Source organism: Spinacia oleracea, chromosome 1 (genome assembly GCF_020520425.1).
Source record: "Spinacia oleracea cultivar Varoflay chromosome 1, BTI_SOV_V1, whole genome shotgun sequence".
NCBI lineage: Eukaryota > Viridiplantae > Streptophyta > Magnoliopsida > Caryophyllales > Amaranthaceae > Spinacia > Spinacia oleracea.
The window spans coordinates 115,255,939-115,272,166 of record NC_079487.1 but is presented as its reverse complement, the minus strand read 5'-3'; the positions used below and the strand labels follow the sequence as shown (position 1 = coordinate 115,272,166).

Here is a 16,228-nt window from a genome sequence, read left to right as displayed (position 1 = left end):
GGTCGTGATGTGTATGTTGAATTGACATGATCTTCTCCTTTGACACAATCTGGGTGGTCTGGCTTTGTTCCGAGACGGGTTGTGACTGATACGCTAATCGAAAGCGGGTCAATTACGAAGCAAGTTGTCGGGCAATTGGTTATGGTTTTCTTCGTCGGGCAATTGGTTATGGTTTTCTTCCTTTTTCTTTTTCTTCTCTGTGCAACTGGATAAGGATGTTGTTACGTTGTTGGGTTCAGAAGATCTCTAAGACTCAAGACATTGGGGCTCGTGCTGCTATAGCTAGAGAAGTGGGGGCCTTGATTCTATCTCGGCTTCCCACTAATTTTTTGTACTTTGATTGACTTTGTTAGCATTTGATTCTCATTAGTTTAAAGCGTTTCAAACAAAAACCATTGTAAATCTATAGATGTATTATCCGAATGAAATCCTGGAAACTGAAGATGATTATTTAAAAACATTACAAGTGTAACATTTATGATACTGTAAGTTGGTTGCATAATAATGAGGTGGGTGCTAAGGTTTAGCGGTTGTTAAGAGGAAATGATTTGGATAAAAATACTTTTTTCCTCTAGGACTAAATACTAGTTTTAAAGGTATTATGTTACTTGGTAGTTAACTACAATTAGTCTAATAATATACTTTTTGACCAAAAAATAAGATAAAACAATCACTAATGCTATTGTTTAATTATGTATAGAAACTTAAGGCGATCATAGAGAAAATTATTGTTTTCATTTTACCAAAGAGAAAAATAAAAAAAATAAAAACTTCAGAATACAAAAAAGAATTCCTCTAATAATCTAATATATATATATATATATATATATATATATATATATATATATATATATATATATATATATATATATATATATATATATATATATATATATATTCTAAACTTATTTAACCATATTCTAAATTGGTTCAGCCATATTCTAAATTTATTCAAACACGTTTAATTTTATTCAAGCATGTTCTAAATTTGTAAGCTCATGTTCTAAATTTATTTAAGCATGTTCTAAATTTATTCAAGCATGTTCTAAATTTTATTCAAACATGTTCTAAATTTATTCAACGATGTTCTAAATTTTCAAACTCATGTTCTAAATTTATTCAACCATGTTCTAGACTTATTTAACCATGTTCTAAATTGGTTCAGCCATGTTCTAAATTTATTCAATCATGTTTTAATTTTATTCAACCATGTTCTAAATATTTACCCTCATGTTCTAGATTAATTCAAGCATATTCTAAAATTATTCAACCATGTTCTAAATTTGTAAGCTCATGTTCTAAATTTATTCAAGCATGTTCTAAATTTATTCAAGCATGTTCTAAATTTATTCAACGATGTTCTAAATTTGTTCAACAATGTCCTAAATTTGTTCAACCATGTTCTAAATTTGTAAGCTCATGTTCTAAATTTATTCAAGCATGTTCTAAATTTATTCAAGCATGTTCTAAATTTATTCAATCATGTTCTAAATTTATTCAACGATGTTCTAAGTTTGTTCAACCATGTTCTAAATTTGTTCAACCATGTTCTAAATTTGTAAGCTCATGTTCTAAAATTATTCAATCATGTTCTAAATTTTTAAGCTCATGTTCTAAATTTATTCAAGCATGTTCTAAATTTATTCAAGCATGTTCTAAACTTATTCAAGCATGTTCTAAATTTGTTCAACCATGTTCTAAATTTATTCAAGCATGTTCTAAGTTTATTCAAACATGTTCTAAATTTATATTTCGAAGCCACCAAATTGAACTCGATTTTAATTTTTGGAATTGAGAAATCAATTGAAATCAATTTTAATTGTTGAATTTAGATTTCGAAAATCGATTGAGAATGTCGATTAAAATTCGATTTTGAAACCTCCTAACAATCAATTGACTGATATTAGAATCAAAGAAATCAATTTAGAACATGAAACTGGATAAATTTCGGATTAATTTAGAACATGAATTCGGATAAATTGACTGATATTAGAATCAAAGAAAGCAATTGATTTAGAATCTCAGAAAAACGAAATCGATTGATTTAAAATCGAAATCGAAATCGAAGAATCAAAGAAACCTAAATCGAAGAATCAAAGAAACCTGAGAGTTCGAACTCCGATTCGCGAACCACAACCACCGCGACCGGTGACAAATTTCCGCGAGCAGCGGCGAGCGGCGTGAGGAGAGTAGAAGCGGCAGCGAGAGGAGAGAAGAAGCGGCGGCGTAGAGGAGAGAAAAAGCGGCGGCCAGAGGAGAAAGAAACGGCGGCGAGAGGAGAGAAGAAGCGGCGGCGAGAGGAGAGCACAATCGGCGGCGAGAGGTAAGTAGCGGCAGTGGCTAGCGGCGGCGGCGATTGGTGGTGGTGTTCGAATAGGAGAGAGAGGGGAGTTGAAGAGAGAGGGGAGTTGAAGAGAGAGAACGTGAAAATCAAAAATATTGAAAAGAAAAACGTGAAAAAATAATTATATTGGTTTATTTGTTTATAAAAATCACGAAAATGCCATTATAGAAAGTGTTCTCACCGTAAGGAAGTGTTCTCACCGTAGGAAAGTGTTCTCACGAGAGCCTCCTCTATATATATATATATTTTTATATATATATATATATATATATATATATATAGGAAGCATATTAGAGAGCCACCTAGGATTACTATTGGTTTCGGCCAATGAAAAATAAGATCTCTAATTTATTTTTGAATTAAAAAAAAATCAAGTGCCATGTATATAATTAATTAGGTGCCACGTGCATATTTTAATTAAATAATTACTAATTTATACAACTCCATCCAAAATCAAACACTTTAACAATTAAAAAATAAATCTAAAATTACATTCATCCAAAATCAAACACCAATCTAAAATAAAATTTATCCAAAATCAAACCCTAATCTAAAAAAATTCAATCTAAAATCAAACACTAATCCAATATTAGAGCAACACGTAGAAAATCTAATGCTTTCGGCCAATGAAAATAATATTTTGAAATTATTTTTGAATTAAAAAAGTCGAGTGCCACATAGATAAATAATTAGGCGTCACGTAGATATTTTTATTAATTAATTATTAATATTACGCATATACAATTTCATCCAAAATCAAACCTCTAATAATTAAAAAATAATTCTAAAATGAAATTCAGTCCACAATCAAAAATAATCTACTCTAATATATAAATATAGCAGTTGGTATATATAGGAGTTTTATTTTAACTTAACAATTTAATAGAATTCGTGCATCGCACGGGCTAAAATCTAGTAAATAATCAATTAGAGCTTGATATCTCAACCCTTTACCGTGTTAAACCGGTTTTGAAGTTTAAGGACTTTCATGAGAAAACACGCCAAATGTAAGGAATTATAGTTGACGTCCCATCTTGTAAAATCCTCGTCTCTGCCCGTAGCTGGGATTCATCAGCTCTACAAACTACTACTCCATCCGCCCCTTAATACTTGCACCGTTTTCCTTTTCGGATCGTCCCTTAATACTTGCACCGCTTCTATAAATGGAAATTTATACCAATATTATATTATTTCTCACACTTACTTATTAACCCCACCTACACCCATATTCCCTACAAAAAACATTTAAAAATTCACACCCCCACTCACCACTCTCCACCTCTTACACATTTCCCACTAACTATATTAAAAAATACCTCACTATCAACTAACACCCATTAAATTAATAAGTCAATTCAAATGTCTTAAACTCCGCACCTGTCAAACCGATGCGAGTATTAATGGACGGAGGAAGTACGTATTTCAGGTTGGATTAATCCTAAATAAATTAAGCTATTATCATTTATCAGACTTCTTTTAGACTTGGTACTAAAAAAATCTCTAATTATCGGTCAAAATAAAAGAATTGAACTAAGTATGCAAACCATTAATTTTGGGAACCTAATATTACAATATGCTTACAGCTTCCTTCAACGAAACCAGCACAAACGGATCAATGCAAGAAAACAGACCCAGCAAAATGATAGAGAACTAACGTTACAGGAAAAAGAGTAGAAAAATGAAAGAACAACTCTAAATCACCATGGTTGCATTTCTAACTTGCCATTGATAATATCACCAAAACTAATTAATTTCAGCTATATGATACAAAAATGCTCATAAAGGGGAAGTTAGTATTGGTAGGAATTGTGCGCTGGAACACTCTGATAAGCACCATGCTGGGCATTCATGTTTCTATAGGGGCTCTGTTGAGCATTGTTCTGTTGATAAGGAACTTGATGATTCTGATAAGGACTTTGATAAGCAGTTTGTTGTGGAGCCATGCTGTGATAAGAGCTTTGTCCTTTAGGATCTGGGTAGGAACCCTGATGAGTGTTGTTGGGCCCACTATAATTATTGTAATTAACTGGGGGGGCAGCAGGATAACGATCAGAGCCACCATGGATGTCAACCCGAGAATCTGAGGCACTGAGGTAAGGATCATGAAGCTTCATTCTCATTCCAGGAGCCTGAATTAGAAAAAGAACAATATTAAATATGGGATATAGAGTTTTTTCTTTCGCATCCCTATGGCTCTATGCCAACTGAAGGAGTAACAGCCAAACCAAAGAAACACTAGACCATTCCAGTATCAATGGAAGCCCTTTCGTTTCGCTAAGCCCTGTTGTTTTTACACTAACACAGTAGTCAATAGCAGATACCACAAATTTTACTTAAATCACAAAATGGTCCAAGAGTTCAATGTGCGAGCTAGAACGGGCCTGAAGCCAAAACTAACCAGAAGTACCCTTATCTAATCCAGATTTAGTTACCCCTGAGAGCTGAAAGTGAGTCATTATGTGAGAATGTGAGACTAGGCTGGTTGTGACTTAATAGTATGCAAAGAAGTCAATCATTGATTTAGTGCAGTATGTACCCGCCAATATAAACCCTCTTTAACCACCCCTTGATGAAAATAATTCAACTATTTCTGCTTGTTAGCACTCTCATCATTTTTCTTTCTTTTTCAACATTGTTCTCCACAGATCTCTCAAAAAGAATCACCCTGATATCTCGCCAATACAAAATTACAAATAGTGAAGTTGACAATGCAAGAAGTGAACCAAACACATAATCTAAATGTTATTTGAAAGTCCAGTTTCTTGCAAAAAAATTGTAATTTACTACTCCGGAGTGTAAAGAAAATGTCTAGATAAGCACATTGTGTGACATCTGAAAAGTTGCAAGCTGCAAAATAGTCTCACTCATCTCCAGCCGATCTCAACACCATAAGGTATAACCTGAGTCTAAAATTTTCAAGAATTAACCCTGAATGGTTTAAACTAGTAGAAAGATTGTTCCATACATTCCATGGAGTTTAGTTCTAGGAAATCAATTTGTCAACTAATGTTTTTACTTTTCATTTCATTTTTATGAACCAGATATTTGAGTTCTTAACCAATAGTAGAAAGATTGTTTCATACCTTTCCATGGAGTATTGCTGTATAGTTCTAGGAAAATATTAATTAACCTATTGTTTTCTTTTTCATTTTTTTATAAACCAAATACTTGACTTCTGACCAAATTTTAGACTAGTCAAAAAGTGATTTGGCTCAAACTCTGTCACAATTTTTTGGGTTTGAACCTAAATAGCTTTGCAGCGCATGAGATATTTTATTGTGACAGTATAAATAAAAATTAGGAAAACATAAATATTAAGAAAATGATTGTGTGGCCCTGTGAGAAAAGTAAGTGATGTTGCAAATTGCAAATAAATTAGTATCCAAGAGCTTGTTTGTTTATGAGATGATTGGTTTGTTTGTTTGTTTATGTGATGAGTGGCTTGCTTGCTCAAAATCCAAGTGGGGTATAGTTCAAATTGAATAGCAAAAGAGAAGGGGAAGAGGTAACTAGAATTTTCATAAAGATATGCTTTTAACTTAAATGAAAATAAAAAGGAAAGTTAATAGTGTGACACGTGGCATAAGGGGATTCAAAGTTCATGCTTAAAAATATTTAGTAGAGATATATATTTCTCAACTAAAAACTAGTTTGAACCAACAACACTGAGCCAAAATTCATGGTGATATGGGTTAAAAATCAAGAGCCAACAAAAAAGTTGGATTTGCCCGACTTCAAAAGTTTAGGACTGGGGTTGAGCACCACACAACCTACGCCTCAATTTAACCTAATCCACAACACCTCAAATCTAACCTATTATAACCTTTACTATTTAGTCCATTGAGACTGGTAGCCTAAAGCTACTCCATTTTGTAACTGACTTTCTTGAGTGTTTCGATTAATCAAAGCTCTCCACTTCTCTTAACTGCTGTGTTCTTCATATCTGCTTGCTGGCTTTGTAAGTACTTTACAACCAGCCCAAATTATAAGGCTTCATTTGGTAAGGCGTAAAACGTTTTCATTGTAAAATGATTTTCCATGGAAAACATTTTTCAAGGGAAAACACAATTCTAAACTAGTTTTCCTTTGTTTGGTAACTTAAAGGAAAATGGGAGAAGATGGTGAAGATTGAGGGGAAGAAAGGGGAGGGAGGTAAGGAGAAAAGAAGGAAAAGTGGTTTCCCTCCCTTTCAAATGGAAAAGGGTTTTCCACCTTTGAGGGAGTCATGGAAAATTGTTTTACATACCTTACCCAACCAAACAACGTAAAATGATTGAAAAGGGGAAAATTGTTTTCCATGAAAACGTTTTACGCCCTACCAAACGGAGCCTAGGTCTCACTTATACCAAGTCACCAATAGAACTATTTAGCCCTAAACCAGAAATACAAATCTATTCTACATAATGAAGCATGTAGCAGAAACATACCTCGGGATGATTTGCATATCCTCCTGCCCCAGGAGCTGAACTTATCCCACTATTTGGGTAGTGAGACTCCGTAGAACTATTTCGGTAGTGAGACTCCATAGAACTATTTGGGTAGTGAGACTCCATAGAACTATTAGGATTCGAGTACCTACACAAGCCTCACACAAAAACTATGAGGGGAAAATACAAAAATCGAATAGTTTCATACAAGTACAAGTCATATTTAACAGTACCTAGATGCATTTGGCTGGACTGAGTAACTAGGAGGCTCATAGTTGTGCATTCCACCCTAGGGAAAATTGAGAGAAGGGTTAGATTTCGTGGAAATTTCAGGCATGTGTTTACATTAACCACCAAGGAAAAGTTATTCTCCTTGCTTTGTACAAAAGAATTAAAACTTGAAACACATAAGAATAGTTTATTTTCCTAAGATGACAGGTTGTTACTGATAATAAGTTACAAAAAGCCAAAAAATACCCAATTACTCATTTCAATTGGTACAATTAAAAAATTCAAAATTTTAACAATTATGTAGGTTAATTTGTGATAATTGATGAACTAAACATGTTGTCAACCCATCACGAATTGAGTACAATTTTGGGTGAAGGTTTGATGTGGTGTAATGGCAAGGAGATAGAAGGTGAGAGAGGGCAAGTGACAGAGGAGCATGGTTTAATTTGAGATGGATATGGTGAAGACTCATGACGTGAATTTTATTTATTTATTTTTTTAGAAAAATTGGTGTGGACAAATTTTAAGAGGGAAACCAACTTTCCCAAGTCAATAACTGGAAATATTGTCAATTCCATCTGGTTACCGGTCATGTGGGCTTGCTAAAAGCAGGTGGGTACAAAAGTTGGGATTATTAAAAACAACTCATTGTTGGGATTATTAAAGCTAACAGCCCAAAGTAAGGATTATTCTAATCAATTTTTCCAAAAGAAAATTGGTCCAGAAAGTAAATAAAACCTACTCTCCGGTCTCTATAAACCGGAGCACAATTAGCCTACAAGGTCCTAGAGGCACATGGTGAATTAGGGTGAAGTGCAACGGTGCAAAAGTTGATAACATGACTAATAATCATCATTATCATCATTATCATTACCCCATTGCCTCAAAGAGGCTCCCGCAAGAAGCGGGGTAAGGGAGGGTCGGACGTACGCAACCTTACCCCTGCAATTGCAGAGAGGTTGTTTCCAATTGACCCAAAAGCGATAACGGAACAACAACGGGACGACCATCTTCTACTTCATGGAAAGGAAGCGAAGAGGTATTAAGAGCCATTTTGATTTAGTCCATCACATCCCACAGCCAAAAGAACAAATGAATCTTTTGATTTAGAGCAAATGAAGAGGTATTAAGAGCCATTTTGATTTAGTCCATCACATGACTAATAATAACAATTAAAAATAGATACTTATGAATTAGCCCAAACAACCAAGTTGTTAATAATAAGGCATCTTGTTAACATTTAATAACAATCCTGATCATTTTCTTGACATCCAAGTGATCATTAACGAAATAGGCTCCTAATCTGTGGCTGTGGCTCTTTATCTGTAGGGCCTTAAGTTGCCTAAGAGGTAATCATCAAATGAACCTTGAGGCGGCCTAGGTACTCCATTGCATTTATTCATATGCTTACTCATTTATTTTGACTTCCATCCTATGTTACTTCGACACTCTGGTTGACGGAGGGTGTCAGATCCTCCTATCTTTCGACACCACATGACATCCCAAGTATATAGTGGTCTTGTATGAAATTTATTACATCTAGAGTGTCAGACCGATACCTTGTCTAACACGACACCCGAATAAGAATCTGAGCAACATAGCTCCCACCTACTCCCCCCCCCCCCCCCCCACACACACACACACACACCCTCCAGACCACCTTCAACGTCGTCGTTGTATCCTATAGTTTACTTTATAGGCAATAAACCCTACAAGCATCCTAAACTATTTGATCAAAAATTGCATGCATGACAACATCAGAACAATGCAAAATCGATAGGTTTCAGATGATATAGGTTTCCAGTGCAAAGTTAATTCTCTCTCTTTCTCATAAAACTAAGATTTCTATACTTGTCACCATTTAACTAACAGAACTATCATGATTCCAGATGCAAGCCATCTCTACATTGAGCAAGAAGAAGCTAGGAACTTCAAAGATATTTTACAGAAGGAGGTGAGGGATGGGGTTGTGATCCTTCTTGTGGAGTAGGATTGGGAGAGATAAAAAGGCGAGAAGAAAGGTAGGTTAAAAATAACTACTTTATGTGCTGCTGCAACCACATGAGCCATTGAACATTCAATGTGTTTACTAACCACTAGCAAGCTCATTCGTAGTCACTGCAGCCTTGGCAGTCAGGCCAGAGTGTGAAGAGAGGATGTAGGAGATCATGAAAAGATGTTGCAATTAGTACGACTATTATTTGGTGAGAACTGTTTGTTAATGTGTTCTTCAGTGTTTTGCAGAACCGTTTGAAGTTATTTAGATTTAATTGGGCAAAAGTCATGTCAGAGGTGAACTTCACATAGTAGTTTAAGTGGTAGCACAAACATGCCACATAAGTCGCTGCCGGGAATAGCATTGTGGAAAAGACACCATTGACAGCCTCAACAGAGATTTTCAACAAAACTATGATAGACTTAACTTCTGTAAACGTCTCCTTTAGAAATTTAATTGATTTGAAGTGACCTGGATAAGAACATACAACGGACTAAAAGACTACTTATGGAGCATATGTAAAAAAAAAAAAAAACAGAATAAACAATATAATCACCGCCTTACCCTCAATAATCCATTCGGTATCAGTTTATAAAGTAATATAAAGGCAAAGATAAGTGAGTCAGATTGTTGTGGAAAGCCTAAGAAATAGGAATAGTAGTAAAACAAATCATTCCTCTTCATTTATAAGTAGATAACAGAAGAACACGCAAATTTATTCTAACATGCAAATCTTTGATAAATCGTTCTTTTCTAGGCCTAACACCATGAGAAAACTGGCTAGTCTCCGTTACAGCATAGCGCAGACCACTAGAGAAAAACCAATAAAAGTATTCATAACAAGCAAATTTATATTAGGAGGGAATTTACCTTGACAGCACTGTAGCTACCAGTGGATCCCATTCCAACTGGACCAGGACCCTGGGGTTCTCCTCGTGGAAAACCTCCAGTTGTACCATATCCATGGACAGGCCTTGAAGGAGGTGGGGCTGGTTCTGCAGCAGCACCAGCATCCCTCAAGCATCTTGCCCTTAGCCTTGATGCTACCTCTGCCAGAGCATCTTTGGCTACTGCAAAACTTCCAGACACCTGAAAGATGATTTTACAGTTGACATGAGCACCTTCCAATATTACCAGTTAATGATCGCAATACAAGTGAACTGCATAAATTAAACAGAGAAAAATTAACATAATATGTTCATATATCTTATTACCTGCACAAGCTCTTCATCTTCTGAAGCACACTCGGGCTTTTCTTCCTTAGAATAAACGCGTATGTCTGCCTGTGTTCTCCTTCTCATTTCATTGATAACTGTGCCTCCTTGACCGAGGAGGCATCCAACCTTATTAGAGGGAACCAGCAATCTTGTAGTGATTATGCCCTTCTCAGAAACATCACTAACTTTATTTTGAAGCATAAGAATCGCATCAATGGTCTGTGATCTCTGGTTTCGTAACGTCTGAAACAAAGCAAAAATACAGCAATCAATGGAATAAAATAGTAGCTAAGTTTTACAGCTTCAACAAAAACTACAATGATAGAAATGATTCACATAATCACATCCATGTTAAGGATGATCAAATGGTAGAAGTGGTGTAGCTTACAAGTTATTCATTGCAAAGCAGCAGAGATAAGAATGGAACTTACCTCAAAAGCAGAAACACGAATAACACGCTCCTCTGGCTGGGTAGATGCATCTTCAACATGTATACTTGTACCAGTTTCCTGCTGTAACTGCCTCACATTGATGCCTCCTTTGCCAATCACCCCCCCAATCTTGCTGACTAAACATAAAATTTTTAAGGAAAATTCACCAGAAGGTTCAAGACCAGGCCTGGTCAGATCATCATCAAAAGCGCCTGGGTTATGTCCAGGATGGCGCCCATAGTCCTCCATCCATGGTGGTGGTGGCATGTGTCGAGACGGATCTCGTGGAGACCACATAGGGTCACCTCCACGCGGTGGAGGCAAATTTGTCAAATGAGGACCCGCAGCATGAAAACCTGGGCCTCGGGAAGGCATGGGGAAATTTAAAGCTTTCTCCTTGCGTGGATTCTGATGCAGCAACGTTGAAACATCATAGAGTGCTCTCTTCAGAATCGAAGGTTTTCCTTGCATCTATTTAGGTCAAGAAAAGCATAAATCAAGAGCATGAACAGCGCATGATAAATTGATAACTTATTGACCTCCTCAGAAGCAAATTCATATGCAGAAAGACATCTAGCATAGAAACATATTGCCACCAGAAAAGAAAACATGAACACCCTTAATTTTATTGCTGACAAAATAAAATCGTGCAATAACAACAAAGCATCTCTGTAGACCAAAACAAAAATTCACACACAAAAATACTGTTCACCAATCACCCCCTGAGTTCTATTGCTGGGAGGTTGAATGACATTAAGGCATGTTCTTTTCACCTAAAAACCCCTTATCTGAACTTATGTTTAGTTGCGAAACCAACTTGGTAGCCCATTATAGATTCTTTTTTTGGGGACGGAAAGAGCAGGGCCCATTATAAATCTATGTCTAAAAATTTATCTTCCAACTTGTTCATGCTAATTAGACAAGGAAATCAACACTTGGAAATAAAAGGCCCTCTATTTAGTTTCGTAATACTTTATTTCATTACTAGCTTCCCTTCACAGGAGGAAATATGATGCAGGAGGAAATACGATGCAGAGTGGCCTAAGAAATTGCAAGTTTTGCAGTTAGGCAGAGTTTGGCTTTTGAGTGGTGAATCTGATGATGTTGGAAAAGTTGACAGAAAAGTCACAAAGTGTATGTAATTTGTCTCCAAAGTAACCCTTAATCACTTATGAAAGATAATGCAAATGGAGCAATATGGAGAAATAGATCCCTCAAATTGAAAGCAGGACCTTCCCATATTCAGAATTCATTCACCAATCAAAAGAATGTATGGAAACATCCATAAACAAAAATGACATGAGGTCACAACCAAAATCTATACTTGTACCATATTCCTGCTGTACTCGCAATAACACTTAAGTATTAAGGGACACTGGAGAAGAGGTGAACACTCAGACCATGAGTATTTGTGGAATCCAGAAATTCACTAAATGATTTTCCGCCTGTCCTTCAATTAACAAACTCCCAATTATTGAATTCAAAAAAACCCAAAACCACACTTCATATAGTCATACATAAGGAAAGGACACAGATGTCAGCATAGAAATGCCGCAACTTCTCAGTTAGAACGCAACCCAAATATTGGGAGATTTTAAGAGCAAGCATAAAATGGTCCATTGAAGTAAGCCAAATTAAAACCTGTTATTATAAATCGTAAACAATTGTGTTGCTTGCACGAATGTGTATTCTAGAACTCCTAATTGATTACAGAAAGCCATTTCCCCCTATGCTCAAAATACCAACTTGACTTCAAGAAATTTACAAGATCCTTTTATGCAATTATGTGTTAATCCAAACCATTAAAATTATTCTGAAAACGATCAAGTTATCAATTCAAGAAAGAGCCTGCTGTACACCAGAAGCCATACATAGCCACGGCATTAAACTACAAATTAAGAGAAAAGAATAGGAAACTGCCTGCATACATCTCATACAAATATATAATCAGATGTCATACAATATTCTCAACACCCCACAAGATAAATTCTTGGAAAGAGATCAGATCTATGAATGGTCTTCCCTAATGTCATTGAAGGTTACAATGTAATTTTAATAGACATGAGAATTCAGGAGGCGTTTTGCTTCAAGACTCCAAAATTTTAGAAGCCAGAAAAAGAGGCACTTCCAATTTCCGAGTTCCAAAATCATTCATAGTAATAACTCTAACTGAGGATTAAGATACAGAAAATAGCTGAAAACTAGTATTCGGGACCGACGATGCCCCGGATAATACATGAATAGCAATTTCAAATAAATTCAAGATTTATTAAATTGTCATTTATTATATTTTGTTATGAAAAGATGACATATAATTTGATTTGGTTTAGTGGTAAATTATTTGGTTTGCAAATTAAAGGTCACGGGTTCGAGACTTGTACAACACATATTTATCATTGTTAAATAAATGTGTATGACATGGAACGTTGGAGTAATATTATTGTCAGTGCCACATGGCACGTAGACTTGCTTATCAACGCTTTTTATATATTATTATTATAGATAAGGCAAGGGAAAGGCTAATGTCAAATAAATCTGCCGCACAAGCAAACATTAAATACCCTCAAATCCTCAATGACTTAATCAGGCGCGTGATTTCATTGTAGCTAATTTATTGCACAAAAACAGACACAGGGACCAACCCTATCTTCAGAAGAAATCAAATTTAAAAAAATAATCAAACGCTCTCAGTCTGTCTTCAAATGATTCACATTCCTGCTAAGAAATCAGAAAACTAGAAAAAATGGGCTATCTTCACTTTCTTTTCCTCAAACTCAAATGTCAATATATTATTTTTACACCCGTTTATGAAATGTATATAAAAATTATAGGGAAATTTCAAAAGGAACAATGAGCAAACTCGGGGACATTTAATATATGGGATAGCCTAGAGGTTAACAATAAAAAGGTAATACCTGCACAAGTTCATCGGTAGGTAGGGCACATGACGGAAGATGCTCAGCTGGAAGCACCCGAATGCTGGCCCCAGTCTCACTCCTCAATTTCTGAATAACATCTCCCCCTTTACCAAGAAGGCATCCCACCATATTATTCGGAACGAGAAGACGAGCAATGACCATGCAGTTTTCATTTTCAGCATCTTCCTTTCCACCCAACAAGTCTTCCTCAATAATCCTATCATGAACTCTCATGAGAGCTTCTTGAGCAGGACAATGTGATGGCATGGAGATCTCATTCCCCTCATCTACCTCTTTCTTCGAGCTTTTGTCAGGAGGACTATAAATCATTATTACCCGCTCATCTGATCCAGGAATTGTGTCGGAAACAGTAATCTTCGACTTAGTCTCTTCCCTCAAGACTTTAATTATACCACCCCCTTTGCCAATAACACTACCAATTTTTTTAGCTGGGCAGAGAATCCGGTAAACAGTGTCGGTAGGGTTAGGAACCTGAGTGTTCTCATGATGTTCAGGCCTAGAATTATTCCATTTCCCTTTCTTATTTGCACCCCTTCTCTTGAACGGGGTGCCTTGTCGTCCTTTAAGAACACCCTTTCTGTCCCCTTCCATCCCCCGGCTCAAAGTACAACAAGATACCAAAGTCCTACATTGCAAATTTCACATCAATCGCCGCAAACATTAAGTACATTTCTAACTAACAGAGTTTCCATGACATCAAAAATTATCATATTCTTTGCTACAGCACTTCACGATACTAATTACTAATACAAGTACACGGACGATTTCTTTCAGCTGAAAAGTAGTAATAATGCAATCGCATAACGTAAAAAATATCAGCTTACTAAACCGATATCCGCACATTTACTTACAATTAAGCAAAGAAAATGAAATTGAGCTTCAGATTTTCACATAACCAACAAAACATTTGAAATTAACACACTAAATCAATAATTAAACAACAAATCAACCGAAAATATACATAATCCAAATTAAAAATTAGGGTTTAAGCGGCAAAGTGATAAAGTATTACCTGAGTGAGAGATAGAGGAGAGAGAAAATGTGAAATGGGGGGAGCGATTGAATGAATCCCTCACTGGAACTACTGCTTGGAAAAACTCTGCATCGTCAAATAAATGAATAATCGATGAGAGCCAATTTCGCTACGAAAATTAGGGTTCTTCTCTTTTCGTTTCTTCCTTCTTTTTTTTCTATTTCTCAATTTCCTGTATTTTCCTTTTTCGTTTTACCTTTTCGATTCTTCGTTATTTTTGGATTTCTTTTTCGCAAGAGGGGCAAAGGGCTAGGTGGTGTGGGCTTGGTTTAATGGCCTACAAATTAATTCATCGCGGACCCATTTATCTAAAATTTTAGGGCGGTCAAATCGGGTTATCGGATCGGTTAAAAACGGTTCGGGTAACTTTGATATCGGTTAATGTCGTGTCATTATTTCTATTCGGGTCGATTCGGATTGATTCGGGTGATAATGGGTGATAAACGATTTCGGATAGAACTCGGTTTCGGATCGGGTAACTTCGGCTCGATCATTCTCGGGTTCGGTTGTTTATAATGGTCTTTTTATCAGTTCCATTTGGTTCGGATTGAGTTCGTTTCGAGTGTAGGATTCGGGTAATATTTGATCGGTTTACTTCATGTACGGGTCACGCCCGGGTCGCCTAAATCTCGGATTCAGGTCAAGTTCGGATAAGACGTATCTCGAATTCGGGTCAATTACCGATAGGGTTTGAGGTTCGAGTTTAGATAGAGGTTAGTTTGTAATCTTGTATTCTATTAATCGAGTGACACTCGAGTTTGCAAGAAAGTCAAATTACTTTATTATTCTATTACTTCATGTCAAATAAAGATTTTTTAGACTTTTATTACTAAATTATTTAATATTAATAGAACATAGAATTAATGTTCATGTATCGAGTTGAATTTACATATATAGATGATATTTCAATTCGGTTAACTTATTCTAGATCAATGACGAGTAATTGATTAGAATTCGAGTTAAATCATGTAATTATTTTTTTAGCTAGGCCGAACTTTCGTTTAACGGATCGGATTGGCAACAATTCGGTTGAATTCGGATTCGGATAGACCCGGTTCGGTTTAAATCGGATATCGGGTTGAATCGAGTCAGGTTGAATGCGGTTGTTAACGAGTAAAATCGGTTTTCGGATTGATATCGAATCGGATGCGGGTTCAGTTCGACTAAATTTATCAGAAGCAAATCGGGTTGGGTCTTCCGGGTTGCTAACTGTTCTAGTCCGGATATTCAATTCACGGGTTAAATCAAACTTCGGGTCAACAACGGATCGGTTCGGGTCGGCTTTGGTCTGACTATTTCTCATATATATTCGGTTCGAATGTCGGTTGGTTTCGGTCGATTTTTTGGGTCGGATCACTTCTTTACAACACTACAAAATTTACCCGTTTCTTCCCTGAAAAGCTGAAACAAGGTGTTCATATCTTTAATCTCATGCAATGCACGTATTTCTTATGGCCCATTCCAGTTTTTTATTTTTTGTAAAATAAAAAACCAATATATGAAAAACACAAAAAGTAGTTTTCAATTTTGGTTGTCAGTTTTCAAAGTAAATGTGATTACCATAGATATTACAAAATGCTAGTTCGTGATTCAGTCTTAATCGTATGACT

The 16,228-nt window shown here is 35.9% G+C and overlaps 1 protein-coding gene across 1 annotated transcript; it reads right to left on the bottom strand.

Annotated features, from left to right (window-relative positions):
* Positions 1 to 3,869: 3,869 nt before the first annotated feature.
* Positions 3,870 to 14,856, bottom strand: LOC110778209 (KH domain-containing protein HEN4). Its single transcript, XM_021982775.2, has 8 exons — positions 14,598 to 14,856; positions 13,562 to 14,210; positions 10,647 to 11,117; positions 10,213 to 10,458; positions 9,869 to 10,087; positions 7,005 to 7,060; positions 6,772 to 6,919; positions 3,870 to 4,473 (listed from the first exon to the last, which is right to left on the bottom strand). The coding sequence occupies exons 2-8, from the start codon at positions 14,174 to 14,176 to the stop codon at positions 4,135 to 4,137; spliced, it is 2,094 nt and encodes a 697-aa protein (XP_021838467.2). The 5' UTR covers positions 14,177 to 14,210; positions 14,598 to 14,856; the 3' UTR covers positions 3,870 to 4,134.
* Between the last annotated feature and the right edge of the window lie 1,372 nt (positions 14,857 to 16,228).

Excerpts from the sequence above, each read along its gene's own strand:
- LOC110778209 (XM_021982775.2), bottom strand. The coding sequence starts at position 14,176 with ATGGAAGGGGACAGAAAGGGTGTTCTTAAAGGACGACAAGGCACCCCG. Across the intron at positions 10,459-10,646 it reads TTCGTGTTTCTGCTTTTGAG|ACGTTACGAAACCAGAGATC; the intron begins GTAAGTTCCATT and ends GCTTTGTTTCAG. Across the intron at positions 10,088-10,212 it reads AAGATGAAGAGCTTGTGCAG|GTGTCTGGAAGTTTTGCAGT; the intron begins GTAATAAGATAT and ends ATCATCTTTCAG.